We start from the raw sequence: 14,434 nt of genomic DNA, 5'->3' as shown, positions 1-14,434 counted from the left end.
TTTTAAGCCAAAGCCAGGAATGGATTTGAAAAGAGGAGAAATCTCAGTCTATCCTTTATTACCTGTTATCTGTGTATAGTCCATTCCGGGCTTTGGCTCAAAAAAATCTGCCAGATAATCTGTTGGTGTAATAGGGCCCTGACCCCAATGGCACCCAACAATGACTATCTGTCAAGTAATCCATCTATCTGGTGTGAATTTGCTGTGTTATAAGGCTACATTTGCGCGCTCAAGTTTGTCCGTTTTAGAACCCATTGATTTCAACTGGGCTGTTCACATTGTCTGTAGTTTTGCGGATCCATAGTCCACAAAAATTACTGACAAGCTCTAGTATGGACCGTATTTGCACAGCACAGATTGTCCCATAGGAGTCTATGAGAGCGTCTGTAATTTGTGCAGATCTGTAATTTTTAGAAACGTCCTTGGCGTCTGCAAATCCGTCAAAAATACAGATAAGTAATAAAGATGAGTGAACCAGGTTCGGGTTCGAGTCCATCCGAACCCGATTGTTCGGTATTTGATTAGCTGGGACTGCTGAACTTGGATAAAGCTCTAAGGTTGTCTGGAAAACATGGATACAGCCAATGACTATATCCATGTTTTCCAGACAACCTTAGAGCTTTATCCAAGTTCAGCAGCCACCGCTAATCAAATACCGAAGGTTCGGATGGACTCGAGCATGCTCCAGGTTCGCTCATCTCTAACCATCACCTTTGTTGATCAGCAAAAAAAAATAAAAAATCTGAATTACGGATGTATTATGGACAAATTTTCCGTGGATTGCAGACGAAGACTGCGGATGATTGCAGATATCATATACGATCCTAAATAAACTACCGAACGTGTGAATGTAGCCTAAGGTCTTATATACACGTCCCTAGTACAGACCGTAATTGTAAACCGCACTATGAACCAGTAGTGCTTCGCAATTCACCAAGACCTGAACTTTTATTTTGAAGAACAGATCATGGCCCTGTACACAGGTACAGACATGTGGGCGGGGCCATTGAAATACATTGGTCCTATGTTCTGTCTGCAATTGTGGACAGAACTACCGAAGTGTGAATAGTGACTTTTTAAAATAAAAAAAAATATTGAAAAAAAAAACATGTCTGTTTTTATTAATTTTTCATTTTTTTCATATAGTTTCAAAATACTAGAAAAAGCACTGTGTAAAGGAAGCCTAAAGGCGGCATCTTGTACTTTTTTCACATGACTTGTTATGTCCTGAAATACAACTACCACTATGACTGTGGTGCAACATGAGATTAGTGACTCATCCACCTAATCCTGAGTGACAGATACCACATTGCACCATCAACTAGTGGATTATTTATAGCCCATTAATATTAATATATACAAACTGGTGGAAACTGGTGTGTCTGCCCAAAGGGACCTCAAAATCCTCAGAATCCTATAAAAGGCTATATAAACCGCCTATCAAAGTCTAGCTTTCATCTCTTAAAGGGGTACTCCAGCAAAAAAAAAAAATAAATCTCCAGACTTCCAGTACTTATCAGCTGCTGTATGTCCATTAGAACGTGGTGTATTCTTTCCAGTCTGGAGAGCGGTAGAGGTTTTCTATGGGGATTTGCTACTGCTCTGGACAGTTCCTGTTAAGGACAGAGATGGCAGCAGAGACCATTGTGTCAAACTGGAAAGAATACACCACTTCCTGCATGACATACAGCAGCTGATAAGTACTGCTTATCACCAGTTTATTTAAAAGGAAAAAAAAATTGCTGGAGAACTCCTTTTTATAACCGTTCGCATCTGCATTGACCCACTTATTGAAATTAATGCGAGTCGGGGCCCCTTTTACGGATCCATAGCAACTATGGAGCAATATACTGTCCACAATCACATATCCATAATTGCAGACAGTATTTTACTGATGCGAGAAAGGCGCCTTACACACATACAGCACACCCATATTTTTTCAGATCCACAAAAAATAAAAAGTTGCCTGTAAAAAAGAGGGCATTGGTCTAAATGATATTGCCAGCTTTCCCAACCCCTAAAAAAAGTCACATGATCCTTTGGGAGCCATTTTCCTAGAGCCCTAGCGTGACTATGGCCATCATTCTGCATAAGGCCTACAGGAAATGAGGTCCAAGGAAATCTCCAATATTAACCCATGCCTCTCTCCACGCACTAAAACAACAAACACATACTTACCTCCCCCAACACTGCAGTTGTAATATGCTCCAGTTTCTGCTCCTGTGTTGTTCTCCCTTCCAATGACGTCCCACTGTCTGCTCAAACAGCCACAGAGCAGAGTGGGTGAGCAGGTCATTATCGGGAGAAGAAAGACAAAGACCGGAGCAACAGCCATGCCATGGGAGGTAAGTATGTGGGTGTTTGTTGTACATGTAGGATGCATGGGGTTAAAGGGGAACACCAGTTAATCAAGATTTAACCCTGTCTTATCCTCCTCCATAATCTAAGCCTGTTAGTAATAGGTTCCTCGAATATCAATTGGTCCGATAATCTGCAGCACATCCTAAAGCTGCTGAAAATCCTCACTGTCTGGTCAACTCTGTCTCCACTCCTTTGTCCTCCCTCTGAGACAGACATCACATGATCTCTGTCTCTTCTGTTGCCAGGCAAACTGTAATACCTCTTCTGTAACCCCGCCCACCACTGACATCACACAGTGATTGCCTGGCCAAAGGTGGATAACAGCAGCCTCTCCAAAGTAGTATAGGGGAAAGGAGACACTGTTGTTTCATCTCTCTCTTTCAATATAATCTAGATAGATAGATAGATAGATAGATAGAGTGTTTCCTGTCAGAAGCAGATGGAGCCAGTGGTGGGCAGATACTACAAGACAGGGGCAGATACCCAGAAATTGGCTCTGAGGTGCAATGCATGCTGGGAAATGTAGTTTCCTGGCCAGGTGCAATGATGTAAAACTGGGATCATTTGTTAAAGTTTGAATCTGGGGCTAGCAGCAGTGCAGACAAGTGGGAAAGGTGTCAAACAATTGGTGGGGAAGTCGGTGAGTGCACCTACATGCTTTTTGTACATTTCATTTTTTTATTGTATCGCTGGTGTTCTCTTTTAACCTCATGGTTTTCCTGGAAAAACTCTTTGAAGGGAATCTGTCACTAGGTTTATGCTCCTGTAAATGAGAGCAGCATAAACTAGTGACAGAAATAATGAACAAATTGTTATATTACTTCCATCATTTTGTTCAGCCGTTCTCCTGATATGCAAGAGAATGGGCTTCATGCAGCACCATCCTCTCCACCCTCTAGCTGCTGATTGACAGCTGTCTGCCTAAACATAGTATATATACACAGTATAGATAGACAACTACCAATCATCGGCCAATGGTCAGAGGGAGCCGGTGCTCATGAATATCAAGGACTACTGAGCACACAAACATAATGGAGAGGACTAGTGTGCAGTGCTCAGAGTCCTTGTTATTCAGGGGGATATCTCTGAATAAATGTAAGTGATAACATTCTGATCAGCTTCACTGTGACTAGTTTATAGGGCAGCATAAACCCACTAACAGTCTCTCTAAATATCAGTTCTCTTGCTTCTGTAAATTGATAGAAATACTGCACATAAATGTATATATATATATATATATATATATATATATATATATATATATATACACACACACACACATACATACAGTATATATATATATATATATATATATATATATATATACTGTATATATATATATATCTCAGCTGGACATTTCTCTTGTGGTATCTACTGCTCCACACGTACTCTCAGAAAAGTAACATATCATATGTAGTGTACAAATCTGAGCATTAGCTATTCACAGTGATAGGTGTCTGGTTACAAGCAGGCTGTCTCCTTCCATATGAATAGCACATCTGTGTGTATATATGATGTGGTTCTGCACCGGTCATACTACAGAGAAGTGAGTGGTAGATATGATGAAGAGTTTTCTGAGATTTTGTCTGGTCTAACAGTATAACCAGCATTTTCTGAAATGTTAGATGTTTATGGTCATTTAAAATAAATTTTCTGCATTGATAGCCTATGTGATTGCCAAAATATTTGTAAAACACTTTATTCACCAAAAATGACTCTCTACGCAGTTCTAAAGCCTTGGCCACTAGGTGTCTTACATCTCTGCAAACATCTGTCCAATGTCTGTTGTTAGGGGAGTTCCTTGTCTAGCAGCAGAAGTATCAGAACAGAACACAGGAAGTCAGTGCAAGGCTTAGCTGCTGCTGTGTGCAGGAGACGGGAAGAGAAGGCCTGGACTGTGTACATGGAATGTGTGAGCCCTCCTCCATTCTCCAGAGGATCCGCAATGTCCCTGAAAGGTACATCAAGGCTTCTCTCACCTCAGCAGCAGTTCAGTGTTTAGTGTAGCCCCTTCCTTGCTGTGCTGTTGCCATTTCTTTAAAGCGTAACTGTCATTTCAGGGTCATTTTTTTGAAAACATTAAATATCAACAGTTCAAGCGATTTTAAGAAACTCTGTAATAGGTTTTATAAACCAAAAGAGTTTCCTTCTGTACTATAAAAGCAATCTCCCAGCCTCCCCCCTCACTGCAGAAGCAGCAGGATTTCTGTCTCCATTATGTGGCTATGGAGAGGGGAGGGGCTGTTAGGAGTGACTGAGCACGGAGGATTTCTGCAAAGCACAACACCCTGCAATCTTCTCTCAGTAAGTTCATAGATAAGCGCTGACCTTTCTGACACCTGAATTTAGCGTTTTAGGTGCCCAGAGAGTCTACAAACAGCTGACCTTCATGTCACCTCTTCCTGCTCCCTCATTTCCCTCGGCCCCTCCCCCCTTCATAGGCTTACAATGGAGAGAGCAGAGCCCGTCTTCACTGGCTTCTCTGTAATGAAGACGTGTTTGCCTGATAATGCACAGATAAGAAGTCAGGGGGGGAGGCTGGGAGATTGATTCTTGAGTACAGAAGGAGGCTTTTTTGGCGATGAAACCTATTACAGAGTTTCTTAAAATCGCTTATACTACTGATTTCTGCAATAAAAAAAAATATATGACAGTTACGCTTTAAGTCCTGCTCTCATAGCACCAGTGCATTAGGAAACTCCTTCACCTTACACATGGCGTCTATAGAAGTGTTCTGAGTAAACCATCACCAGCACAATGCCAGTCTGTACAGTCCAGAATACTTTCAGCAGCACTATAACAAGGCATAATAAATAAATTGTAAATACTTTCTTTACTTCCTCCGTCTGCCCGTTCGTGCTGATGCTTCCGCAGACGAGAGGAGTACGGGAGCATGTTGCAGGCACTGCAGGCAAAACCCTGCCTACAAGCAATGCCCAATCAGGCAGCTATTGATCACTTCCTGCAACATGCCCATCAGCACGGATGGGAAGGTGGAGGAAGTGGAGCGCAGGAGAGCAAAAAAGATAGGACCTTTCCTCCTCTCTGGGTAACCCCTTTAAGAGGGGGGTGCATCATTAGACTGAGAAAAGCAGCATGGTTGTTTTGATAAACTGTCCGCTGTCTGGGCCATTCTAACCAAGCTGATAGGAGGTGTTGGGATCATGGGGTTATACGAGGACATGCACACACAGCAAACAGGCTCCAGACATCACCAATCGAGCATTTATGGGACACCAGGTTCAGCAACCAATATGTGTGCAGGATCTACAGGCCCAGCTGAAACATCTGTGGGCATATGTGCTGCAGGATGCTATAGGGCAGTGATTTTCAACCTTTTTTGAGCCGTGGCACACTTTTTATACTTAAAAAAATCCCGGGGCACACCACCAACCAAAATGGCACAAAATGACACTAAAACAGTACATATTATACATATAGTTAATAATATAGATTCTAAATGTATTTATACTCACCTGGGCCTGTTTTCTTCTCCCCCTGTGGTTCTCTCCACCATACTTCTCCCCCCTACTTCTCTCCTGTGCTTCTCTCCACCATACTTCTCCCCCCTGCTTCTCTCCTGTGCTTCTATCCCCTGTGCTTCTATCCCCCGTGCTTCTCTCCCCCAGTTCTCTCCTGTGCTTCTCTCCACCATACTTCTCCCCCCTGCTTCTCTCCTGTGCTTCTCTCCACCATACTTCTCCCCCCTGCTTCTCTCCTGTGCTTCTCTCCACCACACTTCTCCCCCCTGCTTCTCTCCTGTGCTTCTATCCCCGTGCTTCTCTCCACCATACTTCTCACCCCTCTGCTACTCTTTACCAAACTTCTCTCCGCTGTTTCTCTCCCCCATACCCATGTTTCTCTCCCCCCTGCTTCTCCCCCCCATTGTTTTCTCCTGTTTCACAGGGGCACCATAGTTTGGGGAACTTTCCCCGCGGCACACCTGACCATGTGTCACGGCACACTAGTGTGCCACGGCACACTGGTTGAAAATCACTGCAATAGGGAACCTGTACACCTCCAGGCCCAACCATATCTCATCTTCTGAGCTAGAGGTGTAGATAGTACAACATACTCCTTTCATTGTACATTCTTCCCAAATAAATGTATCCTTTGGCTCTAATGTTGTAATCACTTACATATGTTCTCATTACGATTACACACAGAAATGCTGGGTTTACGCGGAGCAATAATTCACCCGATCGTACGATTAACGACTTCGAAGTAACGATTTTTCTTTTATAACAATCAGCGTTTAGATGGAACGATATATCGTACAGAAAATTTGTTTTGCAATCGTTTAAGCCTATCTCGCACATAGGTAAAATAGGTTTATTTAAGACTGTTTACACGGAACGATCTGCGAATTTTTCGCGAATGACGATTTAAGAACATGTTGAAAGATCAAAATGAACGATTTCTCGCTCGTCCTTTGATCGTTCGTTGCGTTTTTTTACGTACGATTATCGTTCAAATTCAATGGTTATCGTGCAAATTCGCACAATAATCGTTCTGTGTAAACGCAGCAAAAGTTTCATTCACATCCAATAACTTGGTTTGGTATCTTTTTTTGTCAGTGTGTGTAGGGTGATCCTGAGGGGTCGCAAACTCATCAGCACAAGAAATACTTAATGAAAGAAGACAGAGCGCTGTAGGTAATGGGTGCTCGTATCTCAGATCCTGGAGCAAAGGCTGCAGCGGAAACCATATAATCCTAGTAACTAAGGTCATTTACCATAATGGACATGAACTCAGCTAACCTCAGTGACAAACGAAGATAGGAAGAACAATTGCCGCACTAAGGGTGGGTTTACACATACCGGAATCAGGACAGCCCACTGAGCCGGGAGCCACAGAAGCAGGATGGAGCACGGACCAGTAAAGTATTCGGGTTAAAGGGGATGGGGTTTGTATACCCACAGCAGAATGAAACATCCACTGCAAGTATGTAAACCCATACAAACCGACAGAACCGGGAATCGCAGCGGATTATGCGAACACTGCATAATTTGGTGTGGATTTGCTGCTGTGGGTAAGCTACAAAAAATCTAGTCTGTAAGTCACATGTGACCTTACCTTAAAGTGACTGTACCACCAGGCCCAGGCTGAAGCACTGCAGGCGGGCCGACCCACCCTTAGTGGGAGGAAACCCCCGCCCCTCTATGATAGGGTTCCATTGATTCTAATGGAGTCACATCATGGAGGGGCGGGGGTTTCTTCCCACCAAGGGTGGGTCGGCCGCCTGCAGTGCTTCAGCCTGGGCCTGGTATGGCACTTTAATGGTATGGCTATGGTGTGAAGGCTGGGCATTCTCTGCCGCAGGTTTCGGTTCGGATTTGTTTCTCGGCAGCGTGTGGACTAACAACCTGTTCACACTGCTGCTGCTACTGCTGCTATTTCCCCCAGAAATACTGTGCAAAAAATCCAGCATATAGGTCACATATCACCATAACCTGATTGACAAATATCAAGCAATGGTGACGGCTAAAAGCTATGTTCCCACAGCGGGATCTTAGCGGAAAAAGGCTGCCGTCTATTGATATTGAATGCCACAGATTTGCGTCCGCCATTATCAATAGACGGTCATCTTGCTAAATGAAGCACCATTCCCACAAAGCCAAAGCCACACTTCCAAGTGAGATATGACTGAGCATGACAATCCAGTCTACAATCACGACACCCGGCCCCTGTCACATACGTAACAGCAGGCAGGATGAGTAATGATTCTCTGACTGCCATCACTTCAGGGTACATCTTCCACACACCTAGAACCCAGCCAATACTCTCCGCAGAATGCGCCAAGCTAACCTGGTTGTGACATGTTTCCTACACACTTTTTGCCCTAAACCTTGTATCAGATCCAAAATGGAAGATAAAGAAACCTTTATATCTCACGTGCCTGCCTGACCTGTTCTCAGTACTGTCAACAATCTGCCACACACCCCACTATAGTGGTTGTAACAAGTTCCCGCACTCTTCCTGAGAAGTAACAGCAGCAGGGTCCCCCCAATAACTGGAGTTTTTCCCCTATTAGAAGTATTAACTCTGCCATTTCCCCAGTAGTAGCAGTTAGGGTCCGTTCACACTATGGAATTTGCATGGTATTTCAAACCGCACAGCGGACCCTGCTTGAAATTCTGCCTGTCCCATTGATGGAATAGGATGTCTCGCACGCACTTTGCCCAAAGAACTGAAAAGTCAAAGTGCACGATAGACATCCTATTCAATCAATGGGACAGGCAGAATTTCAAGCAGGGTCCGCTGTGCGGTTTGAAATACAGCTCAAATTGCGCAGTGTGAACTGACTGTAACAGCAGCACCTGCTTTACCTAGAAAGCGCATGTTTATAGCGCCAATTTATGCCTCAAATTCTGCATGGTTTTACCATAAAAAAACATGCCCCATCAAGTCAATGGGAAATGGAAAAAAAAGCATGTGGTGTTCAAAAAGTAGTGACAGGTCACCTTTTCTGCTCAGTCCTGATCCGAGCTCCCAGGGAGATCATAAAAACCATGCTGGAAACCATCAAACACATCAAAACGGCCCCAAAATCTTCTGCGCTAATACTGATGGGGATTGTTCCGTGTGATTTCTGGCAGTGTGAACATACACTAGTAGCAGCTCCCCAAGTAGAAGGACATATAGTTTTACTCAGTAGTAGTTGCATGCCCCGACCTTTGTCCCAATAACATCAGCTCCTCTGTTCAGCTGCCATTTGGATGGTTTCCACTCCGACTCATCACTGCTTTTTCCTTGTTCCCATGACACGTCATCCCCACAGGAATTGCCCCATTCAGTTAATCACTGGCGGCAGCAGTGTCCCGCTTTAAAGGGAATGTACCATTAGACCCGGGCTGAAGCACTGGAGGTGGGCCGACCCACCCCCAGTGGGAGGAACCCCCCAACCCTCTATGACACGGCTCCATTAGAATCAATAGAGCCACATCATAGAGGGGCCGGGGTTTCCTCCCACTGGGGGTGAGTCGGCCCACCTCCAGTGCTTCAGCCCGGGTCTGATGGTACATTCCCTTTAAGGCCCTTTTAGACGGGATGATTGGCAACAAGCATTGCTAGTAATACTCATTTAGCCTATAATCAGCCCGTGTAAAAGTGTCAGACATCGGCCAAGAAGCGGGAAAACGCCTGTTTTATTGCACCTTTAGCCACCAACAGTGTTTTTCCCCCAGGCACTCACTTTTATAAATTCATACAAGTGTGACTGTCAGTGCTCTACTAGCAGCCTTTTACACAGATTCGGGAAAAAAACATTGCACCGTCAGTGTCAGCTGAGTCATATGCGTATAGCGGTTTTGTTCACCATAGGTACACAAGGAGTACTGATGAATTTGGAGGAGTGGTGAGCATTTATATGTCCACAGTGCAGCCCACCACCGCGGAGAGCACTAGGAATGTGCACCAGTAGCGCTTCACAGAGCTCTACATTGCAGATAGCGATCCCTGATGCAAGGTCAGGTCCGCACGAGGACCTGTGCATTTCTTTGCGGTGCGGACGTGTGAACTGGGCCATTAAAATCTATTGGCCCTGAGTTCTGTCGGTGACTGTGGACAGAACCACAGACGTGTGAATAGGGCCTTAGAGTGTCAATGCATCATGGCACATAGGATATATCACACAGACAACTATGGAAGTGGTTGCATTATTAAAGCGACTCTGTACCCACAATCTGACCCCCCAAACCACTTGTACCTTCGGATAGCTGCTTTTAATCCAAGATCTGCCCTGGGGTCCGTTCAGCAGGTGATGCAGTTATTGTCCTAGAAAAATACTTTTAGGGTATAAACCCACGCACCGTATACGCAGCGTATTTACTGCTGTGATACGCAGCAAATACGCAGCAGATTAGATCTAAATAACTGAACACAACATCAAATACGCTGCGTATAGGGTGTGTGTGTTTATACCCTTAAACTTGAAGCCCTGTGCCAAACGGGAGTATCTCTGCCCTAACTTTGCACCTCCCCCCAATAGGAATGCTCCAGGCAGATTGCCTCCTATTCCTCACCTGTGGCAGCCCGGCATATGGGCTGGATCGTTAAAGACCTGTGCAATGTTCCAGTGGCATTCCTAATGATGACAGTGACAGTGATGTAATCTTCTGGAGGCCGGCCGACCCGCTCCTGCCGTCCCTCGGTGCCGGCCCCCCTCTGCCGCGTCATAACTGTTCTCAGCCGCGATTGGCTGAGCACAGTTATGAGGCGGCAGAGGTGGGCCGGCATGAGGGACGGCAGGAGCGGGTCGGCCGGCCTCCTGAAGATTACATCACTGTCAGAAGACGGCGGACGGGGGTCGACATGAATCAGGTATGTATAATGCACTACAATTCCGGGTCCACCGGCGGGGGTCGGGGAACACGGGAAGGGGGCCATTCACATACATAACATACATTACAAAGTTTTATAACTTTGTAATGTGTGTTATTTTGTGAATAATTTATTAGTGCCGCACTACCCCTTTAAGGGCATCACAAACCAGTCTTATGGGAGCACTGACTGGGTACAGGCACTGGCAGTAACTGGGCTACATTATGCAGGGCGCTGTCCCTGTTCAGACCACTGAAACATACAAAAGAGAACAATACCAGAACACTTCATCTTGGTTTACATTCATAAAGTGGTCCCTCATCCTGCTTTTACCATAAACTGATGACAACTAATACCGCAAAAAGGTATCAGATGTCATCAGGCATCCTATTCTTTATTTTTCATTACAGGGGTACTGCGGTGAACAAAAAAAAAAGCTTGTAAAGAAGCAGGTGTCAGAAAGTTATACAGATTTGTAATTTGCTTCCCTAAAAAAAAAAAAAAAAAAAAACAACTCAAGCCTTCCAGTACTTATCAGCTGCTGTATGTCCTGCAGGAAGTAGTGTATTCTCTTCAGTCTGACACAGCGCTCTCTTCTGCCAGGAACTGTCCAAAGCGGGGGATTTGCTACTGCTCTGGACAGTTCCTGACATGGACAGAGGTGGCAGCAGAGAGCACTGTGTCAGACTGGAAAGAATACACTACTTCCTGCAGGGCATACAGCAGCTGATAAGTACTGGAAATATAAATAAACCACAAATCTGTACAGTTGATCTGAAAAAAAAAAAATTCATGGAGTACCCCTTTTAACCGTCAGTTGTTGGAGACGCCTTGTGTGAGAACGCAGTGTGTCCGGCGGCGCACGCAATGCATGGTGTGTACTGTCTCATTCAAATGAAAGTGAAAGGTGTAAACCCGGCCTAACATATAGCAGAAAATGTGCTTACTCTGGGTATAGGCACATCTACTGCGAGCTTCAGAGACAGGGACACATGGGGCTCATCCACAGCAGTGCCAGGCAATGGACTGGGAGCCGGCCTGGACCAGGTATATCACTATAACATACACAACCAGCACCCCGGACTCTGTGTAAACGATACGGAGTATGTGTATAACCCACAGATTAGCAGCGCACTGACCTGTATATTATACACATACACATTCCAGCCTGTGATAGAGGACAGCCCTGCAGCCTCCACATATAAGAGAGAAGGACAATGGAGAATGGACACGGAACAGCCAATCAGGAGGCTGCCCAAAGTCAGAGAGATTAGCTGATTGGTTGCTATAGGCAACGGCATTGCGCTTTTTTTTTATTTGCCCTAGTTGTTATGAATAAACTTTATGTGTCGGGCCAGAGATGACAGGCTAAGGCCAGGCGCAGGGTGCTAGTGTACGGGCGCACACAGGTGACACCATGACGGCGGAAGGTAGGGGAGATCGGCTGACTTACCCGGTCACTGTTGTGCTCGGGCTCGGCCTCTCCGCCGGCCCCTCTCCTCCGGAGCTCGGACATGTCCCGCACGGTTATAGGGATGAGGAGCAGGTAAGTGGATAGAGGAGATCAGGGAGATCTGCAGCAGCAGCAGGCACAGGAGGCGGGTCACACCGCACCCGGAAGCATGGCACGGGAGGCTCGCAGGGCTCGGTGCCCACCCCCTCTCGTGTGTTTGGTACAGTCTTCCCGGGAGCTGAGCGGCGTCCTTGTCACTCGTTACCAAGGGAGGCGAGGGCTGTAGCCGGGCTGGAGGTGACGGAGGTGTCTGGGCGCTTCACTCCTCCTCCCGCCTACACTCCTGACAGCGGGGCGGGGACACGGGACGGCACACCGGGCGGGGACACGGGACGGCACACCGGGCGGGAGGAAACTTGTGGGGAACACAACAAATCCGGGGAGGTGTGCGGAGCTCGGAGGGGAGTGTACCACTGTGCCGGGGGTGGCGCTGTCTGCACCTCACCATATACATGTATGTACTCCTGTGCTGTGTATACATAACCACATATACATGCATGTACTCCTGTGCTGTGTATACATAACCACATATACTCCTGTACTGGATATACATAACCACATATACATGTATATACTCCTGTACTGGATATACATAACCACATATACATGTATGTACTCCTGTGCTGTGTATACATAACCACATATACATGTATGTACTCCTGTGCTGTGTATACATAACCACATATACATGTATGTACTCCTGTGCTCAGTATACATAACCACATATACATGTATGTACTCCTGTGCTGTGTATACATAACCACATATACATGTATGTACTCCTGTGCTGTGTATACATAACCACATATACATGTATGTACTCCTGTGCTGTGTATACATAACCACATATACATGTATGTACTCCTGTGCTGTGTATACATAACCACATATACATGTATGTACTCCTGTGCTGTGTATACATAACCACATATACATGTATGTACTCCTGTGCTGTGTATACATAACCACATATACATGTATGTACTCCTGTGCTGTGTATACATAACCACATATACATGTATGTACTCCTGTGCTGTGTATACATAACCACATATACATGTATGTACTCCTGTGCTGTGTATACATAACCACATATACATGTATGTACTCCTGTGCTGTGTATACATAACCACATATACATGTATGTACTCCAGTGCTGTGTATACATAACCACATATACATGTATGTACTCCTGTGCTGGGTATACATAACCACATATACATGTATGTACTCCTGTGCTGGATATACATAACCACATATACATGTATGTACTCCTGTGCTGTGTATACATAACCACATATACATGTATGTACTCCTGTGCTGGGTATACATAACCACATATACATGTATGTACTCCTGTGCTGTGTATACATAACCACATATACATGTATGTACTCCTGTGCTGGGTATACATAACCACATATACATGTATGTACTCCTGTGCTGTGTATACATAACCACATATACTCCTGTACTGGATATACATAACCACATATACATGTATGTACTCCAGTGTTTAGTATACATAACCACATATACATGTATGTACACTATTGACACTAAGGTCCAGATTTATTAATCTATGTAAAACAAAAATTGATGTCATTTGCCCATAACAACCAGTTACAGCTCAGGTTTCCTATCTTTAAAAGCTCTGGTAAATGATAGCTGCTGTGGGCAAATGACACCAGTCTTTGTTTTACTCAAATAAACCTAGGCCTTAGTGTCTATGACATATACATGTACTCCTGTACTAAGTGTTAATGGCTAATATTATATATACATACACAGCCACCTGCTGTTATGTCCCTATAGTGCACACGGCACTGGGGATGAAGACGTTATGCCGTTCTTTTTATTTTGTACTTTAATCCATATGCCTATGATGCAGTTTGGTGCACTGGGGCAGGACTACCACCCATAGTGCACTGATCCGCCCCAGCCAGCCTCTTTTAATGAATATTTACCCAGTGTTCTGCAGTGATTTTACTCCGGCACTTATCACTGCAGTGCGGTGGAACAATATACATTAGACGAGACCAGCCGGGGCCGACCGATGCACTGAGGGCACCAGCAAATTCCATAGCACTTTACAATTCTAAGGATGTATTAACAATCAGACAGTACAGAATTTGATGGTGCAGATTTGAATCCGCAGCAGATTTGATGGCCCAGAATTGATTTGTTTTGAATCTGCAGCTTCAAATCTGCGCCATCAAATCTGCTGCAGATCCTGTA

At 44.9% G+C, this 14,434-nt stretch overlaps 1 protein-coding gene across 1 annotated transcript in view; it reads right to left on the bottom strand.

Annotated features, from left to right (window-relative positions):
- CDS1 (CDP-diacylglycerol synthase 1) overlaps positions 1-12,511 on the bottom strand; it is a 52,637-nt gene extending 40,126 nt beyond the window's left edge. Inside the window, exon 1 of the mRNA XM_069978198.1 lies at positions 12,137-12,511. Coding sequence (XP_069834299.1) covers positions 12,137-12,199 — 63 coding nt within the window. The 5' untranslated portion in view covers positions 12,200-12,511. The remainder of the gene's footprint in view (positions 1-12,136) is intronic.
- Between the last annotated feature and the right edge of the window lie 1,923 nt (positions 12,512-14,434).

Source organism: Dendropsophus ebraccatus, chromosome 7, assembly GCF_027789765.1.
Source record: "Dendropsophus ebraccatus isolate aDenEbr1 chromosome 7, aDenEbr1.pat, whole genome shotgun sequence".
NCBI classification, from domain to species: Eukaryota; Metazoa; Chordata; class Amphibia; order Anura; family Hylidae; genus Dendropsophus; species Dendropsophus ebraccatus.
The sequence above is the reverse complement of the archived record's forward strand: the minus strand, read 5'-3'. Positions and strand labels throughout refer to the sequence as shown.